Raw genomic sequence first — 24215 nt, 5'->3', positions numbered from 1 at the left:
TTCCTGTAAGTTAAAAAAAAAATACAAAAACAGTCTCCTATATACAGTGGAACATGTTACAAGAATGTGCAGATTTTTTTACGTAAATTATACATTTTTGTTTGTTCTCTTTGCTCCTTTACAATATTGAAAAATCGGTCTGAACCATCAAGAAAAAAAAATTAGTGTGTTTTTAATTCTTTTTTTTTGTGTTAATCTTCCAGTAGCAAAATACGCGAGTTACAACAGCCTTTGAATTGTAACGGGGATGGTGTCTTTACTGTACCAGTCTTTGTGGGGTACTTTTTTGTTTTCTTGTATTTTATACAGTCCAGAAAACAAACCTTATGTACATAAACCATACCTTGCCGTGTATAGATACCTAAATATTTGTTAAACTTTACATGTACAGTTAGAGAATTTATTGGAAGTATTCTGTCTTTCGACCTTAATACATTACCAAAGTTAAATATTTTGAATGTTTATAGACATTTTGGAAAATTTTTCACGATACTGCTAATATTTCTATTCCATGGTATCACCATAATCCACGTTTTCGACCCTTACAATAGTGGTCCTCTCGAAACTGAAACAATAATGAGTGGATTGTTTGGTGGTCATGTAATATGGACCCTTGGCTACTTTATAAACTGAGTATAACCCTGGATTGGCCAAAGACACCAGATGTTAGTCGATGAATCCTACCAACCTTGGAATGATCGGCTAGAGATCTTACATCTATAGATGCTCCCTAGTAGATAGCCGATGTTTTTAGATGCATGAACTGCAGGTGGACCACAGTTGGTCCTCTCGAAACTGAAACAATTAGTGGATTGTTTAGTGGTCAGAAAAAATGGACCCATGGCTACTTAAAAAACTGGGTATAACCCTGGATTGGCCAAAGACACCAGATTTGTCGATGAATCCTACCAACCTTGAAATTATCGGCTAGAGATCTTAGATCTATAGACAATCCTCGAGAAACCGTCAATGTTTTTTAGATGCATGAACTGCAGGTGGACAACAATTGGTGCTCTTGAAACTGAAACAATATGAGTGGATTGTTTGGTGGTCATGAAGTATGGACCCATGGCTACTTTAAAAACTGGGTAGAACCCTGGATTGGCCAAAGACACCAGTTGATGAATCCTACCAACCTTGGAATGATCGGCTAGAGATCTTACATCTATAGACGCTCCCCGGTAGACCGCCGATGTTTAGATGCATGAACTGCAGGAGGACCATAGTTGTGTCAACATATGTCAAATATAACAGGTAGTGGTTCCAATTTCCTAAATATATACCGTATACAACCTGTGAGTTCCGTGGGTCTACCAGTTCTTTAAATTTTTGGTGGCAAGTTTTATCTTTCCCGAAGAAGTGTAGTACCACTTTTTACCACTGTAGTTCTTAAAGACGATAATGAAACAGTGCCCCCAACATAAATACAATTAAAAATGCAGTAAAACCTTAACATTTGAAAATTTCTCAAAGCTCAGTAACAGAAAAAAAAAGTTCTGGTACTTAACCACAGTCCAGAGAAGAAGTGGTACAACCCTTTATAATGTACACTGTCCAACAATGTCTGGAGACTAGCAATTCTTTCGAGTCTATGAAGCTTTCTCTTGGATACCTTGAACAGCATTGGGTGGGACTGAAGCTTTGGTGACTCGACCTTGGATTTTTGTCACCTGTTGTAGTCCTCAGATACAGTGAACTCTATAGTTACATACAGTGGGCTGAAGTTTGTCTTTGTTTGTCCAAGGCTAAACCAGAAAGAAGAAAGAGTTGTCTACTCCACTAAATTGAAGGAATTTCGTGGATGATTTGTAAAACCTGGAGGATAATTTTAGTTATTTATGGCAAAACGTAAAGCTCCATGTACTGAATATCCCCAAATTTTAAGGTCACTTCTTGAGAGTTTGCATTGTTTTATCAGACTGGACTTTACCATTGTTCTAAGTGCAGGTCCATTGCATTGTTTAAGTTGAGATCTGTTACATCAAGGAAATCAGTGTTGAAGATACTGGGACCAGTAGTGGTGAGCGACCCCAAACCTGTGGCTGAACTTGGTGGCGTTAAGTCCAACCATTCCATGGTCTCCCAAGGCGATTCAGTAAAACTCAGATGCTGAAGGCCATTGCTGTCTACAGATGATGGGGACAATTGGGTCTCCATGGGAGATAAAGAAGTTTCTAACATTTCCTCAGAACTTTTTCCAGGGAACCCATCAATCCCACGCTCAAAGTGCGGATCGTCATTTCCAATTTTAAGCAGTGGTATTTCATTAGGTCTTCCCATGGGGCTATGAGTGCTGAGTAAGACTTCAAGATGGCTGTCATTGTTCGAACAGTTTTCGTATGGAAGATGGGAGTTTGAGGTGGTTACGCTTGGGTTTCCAGTTGACACACTCAACTGATTGAGCTTTTGCCCACATGACCTTTCATCTTTGGCATTTGCTGGCATTTCTGTAGGAATATAAGAAACAAAAACACACTTAAAAACTTATGATCTTTAATAATATGCCGTGAGAGCCTTCATCAACAAAGAACTTTCATCTTGGGCAATATAAGGCACCCAAAAGCAAGATGTACGACATGTATTCCTCAGACTATTTTCGAATATTGACCATTCAACTTTAGATATGGTCATCCCAACTCAATGATGACCAGTTCAGGTTATACTGAACCATCAGGATGGAGATCTTGGTGCTAAAAGCCTCTACAAATATGGGAAGTCACTTAAAAATGTGTTTTAGTTCAGGTCTTACCTCCACTTTCGATCAAGACATCAAGAAGTTCGTCCATCTGTTGACTTCTTGTTATTTGCTGGTAAAAGAAAACATCGAGATGAGGAACAAGAATGATGAAATCCTACATAAAGGTTTCAGATATTCCATTGTCCACAAACAGGTCTTTGGCATCAAAGCCCAAAGTATAGGCAAGGTAAAAAACAAACAACCCCCCCAAAAAAACACAACCATGACACGTGGCATAAAAAGTACTACTGAGAATGAGCATTCTTGATGAACAGGTCATACTGTGGAAATGGTAATTTGGCTCAAGGTAAAAAAAAAATTCAATAATTGTGAATTTTATCATATTTTCTTAACTGTTAAATTGAAAAGACTCAAGCCAGACCATTATAGTTCCATAGGGAACTATCGAGAGATGACATCATTGGATTCCATGGTGACATTTTTGGACCAGTTGAATGGGTTTCCATGCCAAAAAAAATTTGACAAATGGATATCGTATATTATTATACTTAGTACAAATCTAAATATCCAACTTTTTCTGGAGGGAGGGGGTAAGGGAGGATCGGAAACGGTAAAAAAAATGTATGAAAAACTGGCCATTTAGCTTCTTATTACCTGTCTGACTGCATCCTCGTAGGAGGGAAGCTGCTTGGAAACTGACGAGGTTGCATTAGTGAAATTCGTGCCGGGGGTGGGAATCTTTTGACCTGCCTGGGGAGATGGCTGTAAAGCATTTATCTGCAAGTAAATAGATTATATAAAATGAGACATGGACCAAAAATCCCATTCCCAGCTAGAATAGAAAGTTCTCTGAAGCTACATGGATGTCAATGTTTCCATCCAATCCCATGCTAATGTAAAAAACTATCTATAATCTATCCATGCTGGGTGGAAGACACCACAACAGCCTGCTCGGATATCTGGATGAAGACCTCGGCCATGCAATCCTAGGATACCAATGATCAGAAGCTACCCAGGTTCATTTTTGGAAAGTTGGACATTTTATAACCAAATTTAAGTGAAAAAAAGGTCCAAGCCCTTGAATGATCACCATGGCAACATCCATCCGTCAAAGAACGCTCAACAGTTTTTGAAAAGTTATAGAATTTCTGATTACGAGGACAGTTATTATATTATGCCAGTATATAAATATTGAGTCTACATCATGCCAAGTACTTACCTTTCCTAACACTGAAGAACCTTTTGGTGGGACTCGATCTTTGATACTCTGCTTGTTTTCCGATTGATCAATGTAGGGCGGCTGTAGAGTGTTCTGGTTTGGAGAGTAGCAGACAGAAGTTGAAGTATTCTGCAATTGAAAGGGCAAAATATTTATGATAATTTGATACCCGACACAATTACGGAAAAAAGTGATACTTAGGAGAATGTTTCTTAGTAGTTGTATACCTGTTTTGTGTTAATCCGGTGGTTGACTTGTGGTGAAACACTACGGGTGTCTCCTTGTGAGCTCGGAGACACAGATAACAGGTAGTGATTATTAGGAGATGGGGGTAAACTAATGTGCTGTGGACTAGTTGTAGTTCCAATGGGAGAGTGTTGTGGAGAACACTGAGGACTTAGGAAAGTGGAAGACATGATGGAATTTGGGTTGGAAGCTTCCATACAATGGTTGTTCATCAGGCAAGGCATTGGTTGTGTTGTACATGATCCATGTTTTTCAGACACAATGTTTGCTTGGGGTTTTATGGACATTTGATTAGATGAAAAAGGACAGCTGGACACTTTTTCTTGCTTGATATGTACTCCAAAAAAGTGTTGAGATAGAAGCGACTTGTCAAGAGGTCCACAATTCCCTTTTCGCTTTTGCAGCTGCAATCTAAGTTCCTCAACTTGTCTTTGCTCTTGCTGAAGCTTCCAGGTCAACTCATTGATGACCTTCTGCTTCTCAACCAACATTTTATCTTTTTCAGCATCCATGCCTTCCAGTTCTACTTGGTAGCTACCACTGTTGATGCTGCTCATTAGACTTTCCTCAGCACTTAGGTGGATAGGTGAAGGGTGGAGACCAAACTGAGGAGAAGACATTGGTCCATCACTGAAGGTATCAGGTAAAGAACCATTGACAGAGAGGTCTGAAGAGGCTGGGGATATAGGAGGAGTGGAACTTGTGCTACCAAACTGATAAAATCCATTAGAAATTACTCCGCCAGATGGGTGCGATTGGAAGTTTGAGTTATTCGGAGTAACTGGAAAAGTTACAGTTGTGATTTCACTAAATGTTGGGACTGTATTGCTGCTGCACTCCTGAAAAGGCCGTAGTCGTTCCATCAGTGAGGTCTTTGTACCAGATACAGGCAAACCACGTATTCTTAGCTGTTGCCTCAACTCTGACACCTTCAAAATAAGAAGCCATTCTACATTAGAAATGGTGCAATAGAAACTTACGTTTATGAAACATTTGATGTACCATGCAGTGCTGAAATAACGTCAGAAGGTGTCTACAAAGTCAACCCATGCAGTTGCACAAAAGTAAAAAAATATAGGCCCCCAAATAGTCAACCAATTGTTCAGCAACCTAGAACTTACTTTCAAATCATCCAGATTAGAGGGCAGTAGACCTGGTTTCATAGAAGACATATTTCCTTGTCCAGAGAACGTGGTCTTCACTGGAGAAAGTGAAGGACTAGTAACCATAGTCGTGTTGGAGTTTCGAGTGATATGGTCATTTGGCTGCCTTAAAAACACAAAAGTATAAAAAAAAAAGATAAAAATTTTAGCTTTGTTGACAAGTCAACACTTTAATGGACTTTAATATTTTTAAGTAGGCAAAGTAGGTCCTTCAGTCCTTCTAAAACCATAATTCTAAGCAACACAAGCTATGAAATGCCCTAGGAGTGGACTATAAAGACCACTAAGATTCTAGACCACCAAGTACTAGTACTGGTAAATATATTTGGTCTATAACTATTCATGTACAGGTTTATGGTGAGGTGGAGACCATACATACTTGAGATGTGAGTGGTGCATGCCTTGGTAGTTGAAATGTTGTTGCTGTTGTTGGCTTAATATCTGCAGTTGAAGGAAGAGTTGCTGCTGTTGTAGGAGCCTCGCGTAAGCAGAGTCCATGGGTGGAGGAGACTTCTCAGCCTTTTGGTCTGGAGGAATGTATTGGTGATATTTTAGCTTTTTCACTTTGGGCTTGATATCTTTGGGTTTCTTGTGCCGGTTTTTGGAATCTGTAGTAGACTTGGTCTATTGGATCCAAACAAGAACAAAATTTAGTGTTGTAAAACTATCAGCTCATTTTTGTGCCTTAGTAACTTAATTCTTTACTCAGATCCGATTTGGTAACTATATGGTGTGCCAAGGTTGTATTCAAGTAAATTTCAACTGGGTCTTATGAACCTGTACAAGACGTTTTATCAAGAGAAGCCACATTGTTAACAAACAGGTAGGCAATTGACCCAAGGGTCTTCAAAGGAGCCTATCTTTTCTGGATGCCAACACTTTAACAAGTACTTTTCCTCTCAAAAATTTGGGAGCAAAATGACGGGTGCGTCTTATAATCCGAATACTGCTTACTGGGGATGGTTGAGAGGGGTCGCAAGAGCAATGCCGCTGGCACTGAGCTGTGCTGGGGCTGCGGTCCGGAGCTCTTTGCTGTGCTAGGGCTGCGGGTGCTTTTTCATTTGCTGGAGCAGTGGGCTATGTGCTGGAGCTGCGTGCGCCATTCTGAAAATGTCAGTGGTGTGGACTTCAAAATAATGGCGCCCGGAGTCGGCGTGTGCACAGATGGAGCTCTTGGCTCAAGATCTCATCTGCGCACGCGCCACCTCAAGGCATCATTTTCCTTCAGTGCACTGTTGGGAGAGCAATGGGCCGGAGGCGACGCATGCGCAGATGAGATATTGAGCTGAGAGCTCCATCTGCACATGCGCCGACTCCGGGCGCCATTACTTCAATTCCGCACTGCTGACATTTTCAGGATGGCGCCCGCAGCCCCAGCACAGCACAGTGCCCTCGGCCTTCAGCCCCAGCACAACACAGCTCCAGCACATCGCCAACAGCTCCAACACAATGCCTGCAGCTCCAGTACATCGCTCGCAGCCCCAGCACAACCCCCGCAGTATCGCTCTACTGCACCACCGCCCCTGCATCCTGTGACCCCGTTCCACTATCAATGGTGCCTGCTCCCGGTATGACACCACCGGATTGTTAGATGGACCCCCTTTTTTCCTCTAAATGTGGGGTGCATCTTATAAACCCAAAAATACGGTAGTTGCCACCACCAGTGGTCAAACTGCTATAGAGACCAATATTACTATGGCAGATTTTAGCAATCCATGAGATTCTACCATAAGCTTATTTGTAGATGTTAAAAAAAGATTTTTAATATTATTTTTCAAGAAATCTCCAATAAATTTGGCAATTTTTGTAGGGAAATTCTTGACTAATTTACCTTTACTGCTGCAGAATTAGGGGCGGCATGTCCCATTGTAGACAACTGATTCTCTGGGTGCAGGGAACAGGGATGACTCTGGTGTGCGCCGTCGTCCTGCGAGTCATTTTCATTTTCTTGGGTATGATTCTGGAGAAAGTGGAGAAAAGGTTTCGATTGTTAGATTTCTTCCCTCTCTCTCTCGGAGACGCCAGACGTTCCAGAGCTTTCAGACACCGCACCAGGATTAAAGACGGAAAGTCTAAGATGACAGTCGGTCAAATAGGCTAGAGATTTACGAAGGTAGAATTTATCGGGAACGGTTAGGAATAGTGTTCTTTGTTTTAAAGAGGAAAAATAAAAAAAAAAATATTTTTTTTAAATACTTTAAATTTACTATATAATATAAATTAAATAAAAGTCATCATCCATTGCCCAAAATTATTTTTTTGTAAATGAGATGTTTTATATTATTTAAATTAATTATATTTAGATTATTTTTAATTGTTTTTATTATTAGAAAATTTTAAAATAAAATTTAAATTTATTTTATAATTAAAAAAAACCCCTTTTTTATATAATTTAAAAAAAAAACAAAAAAAAAAAAGCTTTTAATACCGAAGCAGATATTCATTATGACACACTGTAAAAATGTAAGTGTCGGCCTGAACTGAAATGACACATCCATTCTCCGGCTCTATAAAGCCATAATTGAGTAATCTCGGAGAGTTGTTAAAATATGAGTCGGATACCAGAACGACAGAGGCGACAATTCTTTAATCCATTCAGTGTCTGGAAAATGACGCAAGTATTAAGAATTGAAGTTTAGGCAGACCCAAGGAGCAAGCGGTCTGTAAGCCGAAACTTGGCAGGAACCGAACACTAAATCTCCGGGGAACATTCAATTTAGATCAGGATATCTGGAAATATCGTCTCGCTACAGTCACCGACAGGATATTTCTTAGGGAAATTTATAACCAAAATCCCCCAAAGGGTACAGCAAAAAAAAAATAATAAAAAAAATTATATATATATTAATGGGCCAGTTATAAGATTTAGCATTTTCTTAATTTTTGGGGGAAGTTTAAAATTCCTTTTAAATTATTTTTGGCTTCTAATTTTCAATAAATAAAATTAATGAAGAACTCCAATAATTTTAAATAAAATAGATTAAAATATTAAAACCTACGAAATGATAAAGTGGGTTAAATTTATTTAAATGCATATTATAATATAATAAAAAATAAATACATATAGTACATGAATTAATAATGAAATTTAATTTTAGAACATTTTTAACTTGAAAACAAAAAAAATATTTTTTCTTTAAAACAAAAAAAGTCTTAAATTCAGTTTGTTTAAAAAATATCATATAATATAAAATATTAAAAAAATAAATTTAGAACATTGTAATAATCAAAATTTATACACCAAAAATTAAAATTTCCTCTAGAATATGTTCTTTTTAAAACAGGTCTTAAATTCAGTTTAGTAAAAAAAATCATATAATATAAAATATATAAAAAATATAATACAAAATTTAATTTTAGAACATTTTTAACTTATTCCTAGAAAATCAAACTTTAAAACTTTAAAAACCCCAAAAATTTTTTTTATTGTAGAATATTGTTTTTATTTAAAGCAAAAAGTCTTAAGTTCAGTTTGTTAAAAAAATATAATATATATATATATATATATATATATATATATATATATATATATATATATATATATATATATATATATATATATATATATATATATATATAAATAAGAAATTTAATTTTAAAACATTTTTAACTTATTCCTAGAAACTCAAATTTAAAAACAAAAAAAATATTTTTCCTCTACAATATTTTTTCTTTAAAACAAGAAATCTTAAATTCAGTATCATATAATATCGAATATAGAATAAAAAATTCTATAAAATAACATTTATTTGAGGACTCATTTTTTTTTCCTTAACCAACTTTATCACACTTCATACACCATGTAGGTCATACTATATATTTTTTTCGCCTAAAAGCCTTGATGGCTTTGACTGTGAACATGATGCCCTCACTACAGCCAACCAGCCTCTGAGACCAATCATATTTTATTAGTGATCTGTAATTAGACGTAGCATGCAGACAATACCTTGGCCGTCTGCCCTCAGAACTTGGAAAATTGAGTGTCGTTATGCCAAGTACACAGTGTAACAAAGACCGAGGAATGAGGAGTAAGAAATCCTATGCCAAGGTTCTGTCGTATCTTGGGTTAACAATCCCTCAGTATAACCCAATGCAGAACATTGCTATCTTCTAAAGAATGATTACACGATGGAGAGTTTACCAGCACTGCGAAATGTCAGGTGGACAATCTAAACAATATTAGGTATAGACTTCAAGGTTATGTATTTTACGACTCAACTGACATGATAAATGAATAGGTTCCACCACAACGTAGGTCAACTCTCCCATTATTCTCTGGTAATGAAACTCCCCAACTAGAGTTTCTCTGAACAATCCCAACAATCAATAAGTATATTGGCCAAGAACCTCAATAAAAAAGTCAACTAGAACAGTCCTTGACTAGGAACACGCTAAGAGTCAATGCTTTGGCCAACAATACCAAGAGGGAACATTTACTGAAGACATATGGTTTACAAATGTATGGGTCAACTATATTAGATGTTGTGTGAAAGGACCATATACAGGTTGCAGTCAGTGTTTAGGCCAACAACCTCAAGAATATTATAGACTATTATCTTGTGAAAATGGTGAATGTTGTCCTACAAGAATGAGTCTACCTGAAAGGTATGAAATCAACAATGGTCATTGGCTTCCAAGACCATATGCAACTTTAAGTCATTGTTTATGTAAATAAACATATTAGATTGTTCATGGGGTTATTGATTTTTCTATGGGAGCCAGTGAGGTCTCCATCAATGGAAATTTTCAAGCGGAAGCTGGATTAACATAAAGCTGGGATGATTTAGGAAAACCTGCACTTGCAGGGGGTTGGACCTGATGGCCCTTGAGGTCCCTTCCAACTCTCCCAATTCTATATCCTTTGAAGCTATCATATCCTACAAGAATGAGTCATTTGTAGACAATACCAACACTCCCAAAAACATAGACTGCAAGTCCATTAAAAATCGTCTATGACGTCTATGGTGGAATCAGGTCTGAGTCAACTACGTATATTAGATGTTGGCTAGAAAGAACACAGTCAATAATTTACTTAAGCTGTCAATGATGTCTTTGGCCACCAGTAGATGTCCACGAGATATGCTTATCGTACATAATCCTTACCTGTACTGAACCAGAGTCTGGAGAACTATTGTCATCCATATTTTTGGTCTCTCGCGGAGATGAAGATGAAATTCCCTGAGAGTCATTGCTTCTCTCTTGATCAGGGGCCTCGTCATTGCTGCTGTCTTCTTCAAAAGCAAAGGCGTCCACGGGCTTGGAGTAATTTGATGAATTGCCTGTAAAACGACGAATAAAATAATCAGAGTTAACCTTTTTCAAGTGCTTAACCCCCCAGTGGTGTGGTAGAAGAAACACTAAACGTTATCATTATGGAGTCACGGAACTAAATGTAGACAAGGGATAAGAAACCTCTGGCCTTAATCACTTCCCTCCCGAGACCTGATAACGGGGGATACAAAACAGAGCTCCTAATCTACAAGCAGGTGCAACCGACCCAGATAAACTTCTTGTAAGTGACACATGATGCTCAGGCTACCATATGACAAATTGCTGGGAGTTATTTCTGTCTGAATTGTGGCAGGGTCCTCCACCGCCCGTTGCATGACATGGACTGTGACAAAAACCTTGGTCGATATCATAAAAAAAGCACAATTCATGATGATAAATTCAAAACTTGTCTCACTAAACTAGTGTAGGAGTCTAGAAAATCTCAAAATTTGGATAAAAAACATTACTCATCACTTACTATTCCTAAAAAATCCTTTAATAACTGGATTTCATTCCATGAATCTTTCAATGTATTTATTTATTGGTAGTCTTCTATCTGCATATACATTCTTGGACGATGGGCTTCAAAAAGTTACATCAAATGTTATCACGACCAAGTAAATTAACTCCTTTATGATAAGATATCTCCCAATTAGAAACTATATACACGAAATCATGAATCCCAATGCAACCACCAAATCTCCTTTATTGTAACCAGTTTTGAAGAAGACCGAAGATGCCGTTGGCCAATAGTTTGAGAGTCGTGAACAGATATTAGCTGATATGGACGGTGTCTAGTGATCTGCATGTAATAGGAGGGTGATGGGTATAGACTCTACTCACTACCTTTACTTTATATGATATGGTCAGAATAGCAGTCTGGGAAGGGTTCCGAATGTCAATATACCAAAGCATACCCAACCTAGGCTTGCCCTCTCCAGGAACGTAAAATCAATTGTTGAGACTTTTCCCAGTACATTATACAAAGCACGAGAACAGATTTGTTCGTCTGTCAGTGTAGACCACCATGACAGGTAGTAATGGGACCCAAGGCCTTAATAATCCTGCTGCTCTCCGTCAATGGCTAGCTATGAGTGTTGACAGGAAGCTGGTAAGGCAAATAGAGCTATGATATCAGCCTTCAGCTATGTGCCAACCAAGAATGCAGACAAAGCTGCCCTCAGTTTGGAAATTATTAAGGTTTTGGCTTCTTCCACTTCACTCACGTCGGAGAGATTACGTAAATAACTCGACTGCACTTTGCAGTGTCTAAACATTTTATCTACTAGAGGTTAAAGCCAGATGATCCTACTTTATAGGTTTGGACCAGTGAAGATATAATACCACCGGGACGGTTGTAAATCACTATTCCAAAAGAAACTCTGTTAACAGTCCAAACATCTTGATCGCTGGGACTAAACGTCATGAAGAAATCTACGACTTATTGCCAAACATCTCTACAACTCAACACTATAACAGTTCTGGGGAACAGGGTACATTCAGACTTCAAAATAGTTTTCATGAGGCTTTATGATGGCACCTAGACCAAAACTCCTTAAGGATGTTCAAGATATTTCTTAAAAAGCCCATTGGTGTGGTAATGTCTAGAGGCAGTCACTGACCACTGGACTCTACAGTACAGGGCATTTGCCACCTGGGCCGGTCCCCTAGCTTCTGTTCAGGGCCTCCAGAGGACCGCGTTGTGGGGTATCTGTAGCTAGATCTTTTAGAGAAATACTAGTCTAGAAGGTTGAGAGTTAACTCATACCAAGATAAAAAGGAGAACCTGTTTACCTTTAATGGCCTCTTTCACAGTAGATTCAAAAGGAATTATATTCTTTTCCACAAGTTCTAAAGGGCCTGGTCTGAGGGAAATCCTTTCATTGAGGTCATCTGCAAGTCGAGCCCTTTTCAGTTTCATCTGGGCTGCCTGAGACGAACCTTCAACAGATGATTCTAGAAGACCAAATTTAGCAAAGCTCAATATTGTATCATTTTTATATGCAATATACCCCAAAATAATATTGGGAAAAAGCCGATTGCCCTGTCCAACCTCATTATTTAAGGATTTAGTATCCATGGGTGGAATAGATTGACTATACCACAATGAAGCCAGAATGGACTTCAAGCTTACCTTGTAAAATGTGCATGTCAATAGGATCGGACCTTTCTGGCCGGCTTCTGACCTTGTGCTTCAAATATTCTTCACTCTAAAGAAAGTCAAAAAGTAAGTTACGAGAATATAATAATACATAGAAGCCCCTAACGTCAAACCAACATGGATATTCCCCATATCAAATAAGATTAATATTGAAGGGGTTTCTACATTTTAAGTTGCCTTTTGTCCCAGGTTGTCCTGCTGCTTGATCCACCAGTCATCATCGGTAAACTGTGCAAGTCTTTTGTTTTCCAGAGAAATGAGGTATTCCACTATTCCTACGGCAGCTGGGTCCTCCAGAAGAGAAACTTCTTGAAGCCTTTGAAAATGAGACTTCCTATATTAACTCAATGTCGAAACAGGTTATTTGAACATTGGGTTCCTACATTTAAGGATGCCTTTTGTTCCAAGGTTGTCCTCCTGCTTGATCCACTAGTCATCATCGGTAAACTGGGCAAGTCTTTTGTTTTCCTGAAGTGCCAACACAGGACAAATGAGGTATTCCATAATTCCTACAGTAGTTGGGTCCTCCAGAAGAGAAACCTTCTTGAAGCTTCTATCTGCTCCGGATTGGAAAAATGAGACCCCTATATTAACTCAAAGTTGTAATAGGGTATTTGGACATAGGGTTTCTAAACGGGAAGCTAATATTCAAGAATAACAAGAAGTCTGTATTGGACAGGTAGAACGGCTTACAATTCCACATCGTAGATGTCACTCTATTGATCTCGGATTACATCAGCGCTCTCGTATTTTTTCCTTTTGATTGAAAAAACAGCAGATCGGCTCAGAATAAAGACTTCTTTCTCTCTGGAATGGACCATTTAACCTCCCATCTACCCTACTCTCAGACATACGAGTCCTCCCTTTATGAATATAGAAACAGATTCTTACAGGATACATTTAAGGTCATAATATCTTGACGGCCACTTTCGTACTTCGGAGACTTTCCAGAAGATCTAGCCTGGCCTCCCTATGACAACTGTCGCCGATCCTCATTTCTGGCAGCTCAGAGTCATCATTTTCTAAGGGAGGGTTTACAGCGTACATCAGATTTCACCATATTTCCCAATGTATGTCTCTGATGTGTACCACTGTTGCCCATGGGATGCCATAAAGGCACTGTCTTAGCTTCCGTAAGGTGAATAAGAGTCCTTCAATCCTCAAAGTACTAATTTTGAAGAAGGCTAATGCAAGATCCTTCCCCCCACATCCTTACAAGACACAGAAGAGCATTGAGTATTAAGATCCAGTTACATCACATCTGATTTATGAAGTAAGGTTTTGCTACCTTGGCTCTTTCCAAGTTTTTCCTTTGCTCCTGGAATGCAGCTGGACTTTTGAGGGCTACAACACAAACAAACAGAAAATGAAAACGATTAGTATAAACCTGAATATTTATGTTTGTACATCTGTGCTACTGAAGTAGTCATTGGCTCAGAATTAGAGGCCTACATGGTGGACCATCTGTGATGCCTGAAGGCTGTCGACTATGCTGACTGTGGAGACCCGTATGTCTGAAGCGGTGCCCTCCCCTCTTCCCCCCAGTCCCCAAATGAAAACACAGACGGCCTAGATGGGGTGAAAACAGGTCGGTCACAGTTTATTAAGTTCATAGGTAGAGAAGGGGCCTTCCATGTCATTAACGAGCTCGTCGCCGCAACCTTGTCTGCGACCGACCGGCGTGCAGCCAACGAGCTGTTACGACCTTGGCCCCCTCTCCGCCATTTTCCGCTGTGACGTAATTTCAAATACAAGGGTTGCATCTATATTCAGTTACACACAATTATTCTGGTAAGAAAACAATAAAACTAATAAGATGGTGCTGAGCATCTAAGGGAGGGAGGGTGGGACAAAAGCTTCTAGGGGGGCAGCCAGAGGGAAAGAGGAAGTCACTGACCCCGGGCACTGAATTTAACCCTTGTAGGTGTGGCTGGACCCCCCTTTCCCTTGTCATCCCGTTGGTCAGCTGGGCATCCCAATTAGTGGCTCACCTAGGGAATGGTGGAAAGAGGGGATATGGGCACGACCCTTGCTTCCTTTAGGATTGGTCAGGTGGGCTCCACAGTCAGAGGCACGTTCCTTAAGCAGTATCGTGCCTGCCAGACTGTGGAGACCCGTATGTCTGAAGCGGTGCCCTCCCCTCTTCCCCCCAGTCCCCAAATGAAAACACAGACGGCCTAGATGGGGTGAAAACAGGTCGGTCACAGTTTATTAAGTTCATAGGTAGAGAAGGGGCCTTCCATGTCATTAACGAGCTCGTCGCCGCAACCTTGTCTGCGACCGACCGGCGTGCAGCCAACGAGCTGTTACGACCTTGGCCCCCTCTCCGCCATTTTCCGCCACGGAGGATCATGTGTACCGCCTACACAAGACTCCGACCCCACCCATCACCTTCAGGGCCTGATCCACTCCGTCCTGTATCCCGGACAACAAAATGTCTTGACCAATGTCCGTAAGGTGCACTCCGTCTGCCCTCAACAGTGCAGAGTTATCGCCTTCCAACTGGTGGTGACGCACCACGAAACCGCATCTTTCTCTCATGAATTTTGCCATTCTCGCATTGATCTTTCTCCTTGACCGCTCTATGCCATTTGCATTTTTTGCTCCGTGCCATACCGCTCGTGGTACTATCTCTGACCACACCCATACTATATCCGGGAAGAGGTAGGTCAAACGTTCGATGTCCGTCTTCATCACTGTTAGTAGTTCGACCATACTGCGTTTCACCAAATCATTGCCACCAGCATGGATCACCACTACCAACGGCCCCGTGGCCGCCCTGGAGATGTCCACCATCTCCGGGAAAACTTGTTGCCATCTTAGCCCTCTGATGCCTCTCCAATTGACCTCAACGTTTCTGAAGCCAAGGTTCTTTCCTCCTGGTCGAATCATGGCTCTTTTTTCTGCCCAGTAAGTATAAAGAGTGACCAACTACCCAGACTGCCGGTCTGCAGTCGCCTGTAATAGATAAACGTGTTATTTCAGCAAATCCGGTCTTATATATCTGGCAAAGCAAGCGGACTTCCATCGACCCATTCTCTGCACTTCAGCCTCCGTTACTCCTGCCCTAGCTGCCTCAGTGGCTGCCCCGATTCGGAAGGAATGGGTCCCGTATTCCTTCGGATTCTCCCCAGCTTTCGCTAAGCACTGCTTAAACATTGCTTGGAATTGATACTTGGTAAGCGGGGACCCGTCCGTATGGGAAAGAAAAAATCTGCTTGCGTGTCTGATCAGCGCGTAGTGTTTGACTGTTTTTAGTGGGCACACTGGGCCATCTGCTGAGTTAACCAGGACCCACGTGCCCCTCCCGGTGGGGTCGCATTTGGATTTACGCACGCGAATGCGCAGGGCGTTGCTGCATATGACTACATCCTCGTTGAGTAACCCGCCTTCAGATGCTGTTTTTGAGCGTGGTAACAATTCACCAATGCGCAGCGCGCCGAAAAAAACGATAGCGAAGGCTGCTGATATGAGGGACGCCTCATATGGAGACTTGCATATTGAGGGGGATATTGCAATCATGTCGTGTAGTAATTTCAATGACATGGGGCGACAACATTCCTGACTCGGTTGAAGCCTTTTCCAGCCTTTAATGGCTTGCTTAATGACAAAGAACTTCGTCACATCCACCCACCCTGCTAATTGAAAAAAGAAGGCTATCCCCGATAAATGCCGTTGTGCCGACGTGCCCGACGCCCCTTGTTCTTTGAGCCGAAGCAAAAATTCCGTCGTCACTTCGCTTCTTGCGCGGTCGCAGTTATGCACGGGCCTACCCTGGATTAGTGAACACCACTCCTCCCAAGCCTTACCATAGACCTGCTAGGTAGCCGGTGTAACGGAGGCACGGATTAGAGGCATTAGTGATTGGCTACAGTGTCCCATAGCGATGGAGGACACGGGATACCCTCTGGATGCGCCATTGGGAGATGGTCTGTGAAGGCCTGCCAATCGGAACATAAAAGAGAGTTAACAAGGTTATCGTCTATGTCTGCCGTTATTTGAGCTCGGCACCAGATGTTGTGTCTCAGGCATAGAAGGGCGAGCCTGCGTAGCAGAGCCAGTAAGGGCAGCGACGCAGACGACATGTGATTTAAGCTCTTCACCGTTATCTGATTTTTTGTTGGAAATCGAATGTTTGAGTTTTCCAGCTGATGACCCCATAACTCCACGGACAATACTATTGTGAATATTTCTAGCAGGGCTGGATCACTCCCCCAGCTTGATGTGGCCCACAGATCCGGCCAGCTGCCGGTACACCACTGGTTCTTGTAGATTGCCGCAAAGCTCTTTTTATTACGTCCTCCTACAGTGAGCCCTAGGTCTGTGCTTGACGTCTCTTTAGCCATGACGCAGGTATGGCCATTGAAGGATTGCAGGAAAGTCTTCCAGACTAGTAAGTCTGCCTTCAGCGAGCGAGTGAGCCTGATTCTATGGCCTGGTTGGGAGATGCCCTTTGTTGCTAGTGATAATCTCCGAAAGAAGGCCCTGCCGACCGGCATTACGCGGCTGGCGAATGTCAGCAGACCCAGCAAGGACTGCATCTGTTGGAGGGTAACCTTGTTCGCCTCGCAGAAACCCTCCAGCATATGCAGTGTTTTCTGAATTTTCTCTGCTGGCAGGCGAAAAACCATTGCGTTAGTGTCTATCTCGATGCCGAGGAAAGGTAAGACGTTACAGGGGCCGACTGTTTTTTCGGGTGATAGCGGGACACCGAAGCGCTGAGCTATAAATTTAAATTTTGTGAGGAGGAGGGAGCAGAGTTTAGAGTTTACGGGGCCGACGAATAAAAAATCGTCGAGGTAATGGATTAGGGAATTGCTGCCTGTTTCGTAACGAACTACCCAGTCCAGGAACGAACTGAACAACTCAAAGTAGTGACATGAGATGGAACATCCCATTGGCAGACGCATATCGTAATAATAGTGTTCGTTCACCTTGCAGCCTAGCAGGTGGAAGCAGTCGGGATGCACGGGTAATAGGCGGAATGCTGCCTCTATGTCAGATTTTGCTAGCAGGGCACCGGGCCCCGCTGCGCGGACCAATTCTACTGCTTTGTCAAAGGACGCGTATGTTACCGATGCTTCTTCTGGGGGGATTCCGTTGTTAACTGATGCGCCTTTTGGGTGGGACAGATGATGAGATGATGGATTAGACGATACTTCCCGGGTTCCTTTTTTGGGATAATGCCTAGCGGGGATATCCTGATATTTTGGAAAGGGATTGATTCAAAGGGGCCCGCCATTCGGCCTAGGTTTACTTCATTTTGAATTTTTTGTTTTAAGATGTCGGGGAATTCGCGAGCGGATTTTAGGTTATGTGCCAGGGTTGGTGTTCTATTAGGTTTGAAGGGGATAATAAAACCGTGTGTAAAGCCGGAGTGCAATTGCCTTGCAGCTTCTTTATTAGGGTAGAGGTTTAACCAGGGGACCATTGCGGTTACGCTCACCGGGGTTCTGCCTTGTAGGCACCCTGATTGCTGGACGGGTACACCTTGCTGCTGGGTGTCCTGCCAGCAGGGCCCGTTTTTTCGCACGACCACTGAGTGTTGGGCTGCGGGGTAGCTAGTGGTCGTAGATGAAAAGGGGGGCTGCTTCTGTGACAGCATCAGTCGTAACCATACGTCTGTCGCTTTAAGTCCCCAGCCTAGGCTGGGTTGCAGGGCCAGCCGCCTGCGGAACTCCTCGTCATACTGCCGCCAGGCTGACCTGCCATGGGCCTTGTATGAGTTATATATCAGATCCTGATATATATAGAGCTCGGAGCAGCGTTCCGGATGCTTCTGGCCCATAATACAGCCTAAGACTGCGAAAGCCTGTAGCCAATTATTCATCGTTTGCGCTATTTTCGGTCTATTTCTGTCGTATGAACGGTCGTTTGTTCTCCTTTCTTTATCTATAGTCAGTTGGTCGGGGGATAATAAGGACCATATGTCAATATAGTCATTGTTCCAGATTTTGTCTCTTGTCTCCTGATCTATGTGCGCACCTAGGGGGCTAATTCCGCAGAAGAACGCGTCCTTGTGAAGGCTCGCTAGCTGAGGTGTCGCTTTATCTTCTGGTGTAGCGCGAGAGCGCGTCAGCTGTTGAATTAATGCCTTAATGGTTGACGCTAGCTCGTTCCCCACTGCGTTATGCCCGATATCATGTACAGTGTCGTGTGCATTGGCTTCGGAGAACTCACCGCTGTGTGATGCAGGAAGAGCGACTCCAGGTGATGGAGGGACCCCGGCTCCCACTCTATTGACGGACGGAGGAGCGACTCCAGGTGATGGAGGGACCCCGGCTCCCGCTGGGATGATGGCTAGAGGAGCGACTCCATGTGATGGAGGGACTCCGGCTCCCGCTGGGATGATGGCTGGAGGAGCGACTCCAGGTGATGGAGGGACTCCGGCTACCGCTGGGATGATGGCTGGAGGAGCGACACCGGGTGGTGGAGGGACTCCGGCTCCCGCTGGGATGATGGCTGGAGGAGCGACTCCGGGTGCTGGAGGGACTCCTGCTTGGATGATGGTCTGGTAAATTTCGCCGGGCGCCCTGGGAGATGACCGGTCTCCCTGGCTGACAGCCATGGATGCGGCTCGTGACCGCTGGCGTCGGTCGAGAGGCCGGGCTAGTCTGTTGGGACTCTCGGATTTGTCGGACCATTGTGATGATGATGATGGGGAACGCCATCTAGAGGACCGCGATCTGTGGCGGCTCCTATGGGAGCTGCGTCTCCGATGGTAATGTGGGGATCGCCTTCTAGAGGGATGTGGGGAATGGCGTCGGGACTCGTCGGAGGAGGTTGGGGAGGACCTGCCGCGCCTATGCCTGCGCCTGCTGTGGCTATGGGTGTGCTGGGGGGCGACCGAGGGGACATTATAACGTGTACTAATCATTTCGCAGGGCGGGTTATGTGCAGTAACTAAGTGGTTTCCGCTGGTTAATATTGGGGTGTGCACTGAATGTGGAGAGTTAGTGGGGATTACGTGGTTACTGGTGTGCTGAGCATTGCTGGGGGGCAGGAGTGGGAGTATAGGGGGCATTGTATGTCTGGTGAGGGCTGTGTGAGGGGGGCTGTTAGTGGGGATGCTGTGTGTGTGTCAGTGGTGGTTACTGGTGTGCTGAGCATTGCTGGGGGGCAGGAGTGGGAGTATAGGGGGCATTGTATGTCTGGTAAGGGCTGTGTGAGGGGGGGCTGTGGTGTGTGTGTCTGTGGTGCTTGGTGCACTGTGTGTAACGTTATAGCCCTGCTGCAGGGAGCGCTGATCGGTCAGGAGAGACCGCGCAGAGGAACCCGCAGCTGTGGACATTACACTGGTGATCTCCGCTTCCTGTGTAGGCATCACACTGGAGCCTGCTGGAGGGGCGGAGCCTGTAGGAGGGGAGGTGCTCGCCTGCTGGCATTGTAACAGGGGAGTGGGCGGTGCCCGGGAATGACGCTGCATGGTGGGCGGAGCCAGGACGCTCGGCCTGGAAGAGGAGGCGGTGACTTGTCTCCTGGCTCTGGATCTCTGGAGGGGGCGGGGCGCTTGCACGTGGGGCACAGCTTGTGCTGTCCGGCGCCGGTGATGCAGGGGTTCACCGGTGACCCGGAGGCGCTGTGGGGGGCGAGAGCAGCGCTGGGAGCGTCTGTCTCCCTGGACCGGCAGCTCCCCCGGCTTGGTTTGGGCTGAGAGCTGCGTGTGCAGGGGGCTGGTGACCGGCTGGAAGGACACAGGATATGTGGCTGGGATCCCGGGTGGAGCTAGTGCTGGAGTGTGGGGCTGCGGGGGAGGCTAGCGAGCACTCGGGCTGATCTATGGGGAGGTCTGGAGGGGCTGCTGTGGGGGTGAGTGAGGCTGAGGCCTGGGCATACTGATCTATGGGGAGGTCTGGAGGGGCTGCGGTGGACGGAGTCCCAGGGATGGATAGTATTCCCTGAGAAGCCGGAGAGGGCGCAGGGAGGGGAGCGCTGAGGACAGAAATAAGGGCTTGTAGCCAGTGCTCACCTTCCTGTGCCGCTCTCTGCCGCAGGGCCTCCATCAGGGGGTCAGCCGTGACAATAGCCTCCATGGGGTCTTCAGGAACAAAAGCTTCTAGGGGGGCAGCCAGAGGGAAAGAGGAAGTCACTGACCCCGGGCACTGAATTTAACCCTTGTAGGTGTGGCTGGACCCCCCTTTCCCTTGTCATCCCGTTGGTCAGCTGGGCATCCCAATTAGTGGCTCACCTAGGGAATGGTGGAAAGAGGGGATATGGGCACGACCCTTGCTTCCTTTAGGATTGGTCAGGTGGGCTCCACAGTCAGAGGCACGTTCCTTAAGCAGTATCGTGCCTGCCAGTATTAGCATATACTATTCATGATATAACAAAGTTGTGTAGAAAGTAAAACTCCCTTTTAGTTTGCCTCCTGGAGCTTTAAGTTGTCTTCCTTTCCTGGTGACCACAAGGAAGTTCTACTATAGAATATCCAAAAAAATAAGTCCAGTCTGGATATATCGCCATCAGGAGTAGGTAGCGTTCTTTCCATACACCCCAAACGTAACATTTATGGCAAGATTGATGTTCCCGCTCGTTTAGAGTCACTTCCACGTAACCCCCTTTCTAGTAAAAATGCCTTTTTGTCTTTGCTATGAGTACAAAAACAATGAACAGACACAAGGAGAGCTTTAATCATGCCAAACAACCCACCTCTGCATACATATGAAATGATTACCCATGTGCTTTCGAAACTCAAGGAGAAGTCCCATAGATGTAATCTTTCAAAAGGTGCCAGCCCTGAAGGAGTCATCTTGCTAACCTTCCAACCCTCCTTCCATTAATTTTCGGAATTTGGTTTGAATTTACTCATCCATTAGATCATTTTCTAGCAACGTGCGATTGGAATAATTTTGGTGAACATCAAACCATTGGGTTCCAAATGAAATGTCCTCCAAAGTTTCATAACAGCAGATGCAAATTCAAACCAGATATCGCACCCAAAATTTGGCAACAAAAACTACTGGATAATACCTACATTTGGGCACTAGAGGTTGTTGGACAATAACTAAAGTTACGCACCAGAGGTTGGTGGACGATACCTAAAGTTAGGCATTGGAAATTGGTGGACTATATGTAGCGTTAGGCACTAAAGGTTTTTGTTCTATAGCTAAAATTATGAATCAGAAGTTGGTGAAGTATACCTAAAATTAGATATTGGTGGACTATATGTAAAGTTAAACACCAGAGGTTAGTGGACTTTATCTAAAGAGAAGCACCAAAGGTTGATTCACTATTCCTAAAATTAGACATCAGAGGTTGGTGGACTATACCAAAAATTAGACACCGAAGGTTGGTGGACCATATGGAAAATTTAGCTAGAAGTTGGAGGATGATACCTAAAGTTAGACAAAGGAGGTTGGTGGACTATATGTAAGGTTTAGCACTAGAAGTTGCAGGACTATACCTAAAGTTAGACAAAGGAGGTTGGTGGACTATATGTAAGGTTTAGCACTAGAAGTTGGAGGACTATACCTAAAGTTAGACAACGGATGTTGGTGGACTATATGTAAGGTTTAGCACTAGAACTTGGAATACTATACCTAAAGTTAGACACTAGAGGTTGGTGGACTATATCTAACATTAGGCACTGGGAGTTGGTGAACTAAGCCTAAAGTTAGAGATTGGATATATAGGTGTAAATGACCAACGAGCTCTTCAAATATTTTCTGACTGTCCTCGTTCTTTTATAACACAATATTTGTCTTCTTCTTGAGGGCGTCATGTCCAACAAGATGGTGGAGCCCCAGTATACTTACGAGGCATGATGCCATGATCCACTAGATGTTGTCTGTTTCTTCTCTGCTGAAGTCGCAACTGTAAAACTGTTAGAAGAAGAACGTCAAGAATGAAGACTTCCTTGGTTATGACCAAGTCCACATGTCTCCAATGAGAACTCATGCACTTTCTCTTTCAGCTTCAATGCCTCTCATTGACATAGTAGGGTTAGATGTAACATAACTATTGGTTAACGGAGTTAATGATTGGGGTCACACCTCATGCAGAACAAGGATCACACCAAGGCAGGGAACATTGGTGGTTGGAGTAGACATGTGAATGCGAAATGTATCTTCTTACCACATGGAGCCAATTTGTCATAATCCCAAAAATTTGGTATCAGTGAGAAACTAAATCAGAACATCCAACATCACGGAAAGCGTTCCTGATAATCTAGGCAAATTTTGAGGAGAATGAGGTTCCTTTTTGGATTCAAGATCTCTGAATTGTGCTGACCATTGATAGGACTTGTTGAGGGTCCCAAATCACAGGCCCTACTTGAAGGCTATTTTATGACAAGTCTTCAAGGATGAATTAAAGTTCTTTTGAATTCTCAATTTTGTTGGACAATCCATGGCACACCAATGCTATAAATCCAGTTACGATGAGAATAACGAGTGTCCGGGCCCATGATACAGAAGTCACAGGGCAGGTAGGCACGTGCGAAGTAGATGCTTCAAATTTAAGGCTTAATGTTGCCTTCTGTGTCTAGGAAGGAAAATGTTCTTCGTATCTAACAAGGAACAGATGAACGTAAAGTGGTGACAGCTGCGGGAACTGTACACGGAACGTAGCAGAAGTCATACATTATAAATAAATGGTTTAGTAGCAATGGAGAACATGAGGCTCTACGGGGGGTGTGCGGAAAACATGAATGGAGGAAGAGAACGTTCTCCTCCAGTAACTGGGCCTAAGAACTGAGTCAGCTGGGCATGGTGGACCAGCCATGTCTGCCGGCAGTGTCACAACTTATTGTCCATGCTACATTATCAAAGGGCAGTTGACTGCTGCTGACCTGGACCAGATGTGACCATGAACTTATTTCAGAGATGTTGATCAAGGGCATTATTGTATTTGTCCTACAGACGAAGTTGATTTCCGCTACTTCCTATGGACGTATGGTGACCACCTGCCTTAGTGAGCAGCAGAGATGTCCGCACAGATAACATAGGGTTAAACGACTCAAAAATCTTTAAAAACAACATCAAGTTCTGGAGAATTTGTGTCTAGACCTCACAAGCACGATGTCGAAGGAAGGAATAATGGTAAACACGAGACGTAGAGCTCATGGACAGATATTCTAGACTGCAACACAACAGCTCACGAAGATTAGAGGATGCTCAGGTCATACCAGAAGAGAGGGTATAAATATACAGCAGAAGATGCCCAGGTTATACCGGTTGCACATATATAATTATACAGGAGATGCCCGGGTTATACCGGCTGTACATATATAATTATATACAGGAGATGTCCAGGTTATACCGGCTGTACATATATAATTATATACAGGAGATGCCCAAGTTATACCAGCTGTACATATATAATTATATACAGGAGATACCCAGGTTATACCGGCTGTACATATATAATTATATACAGGAGATACCCAGGTTATACCGGCTGTACATATATAATTATATACAGGAGATGGCCAGGTTATACCGGCTGTACATATATAAT

At 43.2% G+C, this 24215-nt stretch overlaps 1 protein-coding gene across 1 annotated transcript; it reads right to left on the bottom strand.

The window, feature by feature from the left end:
- Positions 1–1871: 1871 nt before the first annotated feature.
- MYOCD (myocardin) lies at positions 1872–22661 on the bottom strand. The gene is made up of 13 exons (XM_075347993.1): positions 22514–22661; positions 14047–14102; positions 12732–12807; positions 12392–12553; positions 10430–10605; positions 7158–7286; positions 5706–5950; positions 5285–5432; positions 4145–5092; positions 3918–4046; positions 3353–3475; positions 2750–2807; positions 1872–2447 (listed from the first exon to the last, which is right to left on the bottom strand). Exons 1-13 carry the CDS (start codon positions 22653–22655, stop codon positions 1927–1929), a joined length of 2913 nt encoding a protein of 970 aa, XP_075204108.1. The 5' UTR covers positions 22656–22661; the 3' UTR covers positions 1872–1926.
- Positions 22662–24215: the final 1554 nt, after the last annotated feature.

Source organism: Anomaloglossus baeobatrachus, chromosome 5, assembly GCF_048569485.1.
Source record: "Anomaloglossus baeobatrachus isolate aAnoBae1 chromosome 5, aAnoBae1.hap1, whole genome shotgun sequence".
Lineage (NCBI taxonomy): Eukaryota > Metazoa > Chordata > Amphibia > Anura > Aromobatidae > Anomaloglossus > Anomaloglossus baeobatrachus.
Note: the sequence above shows the minus strand (reverse complement) of the source record. Positions and strands in the feature narration are given on the sequence as shown.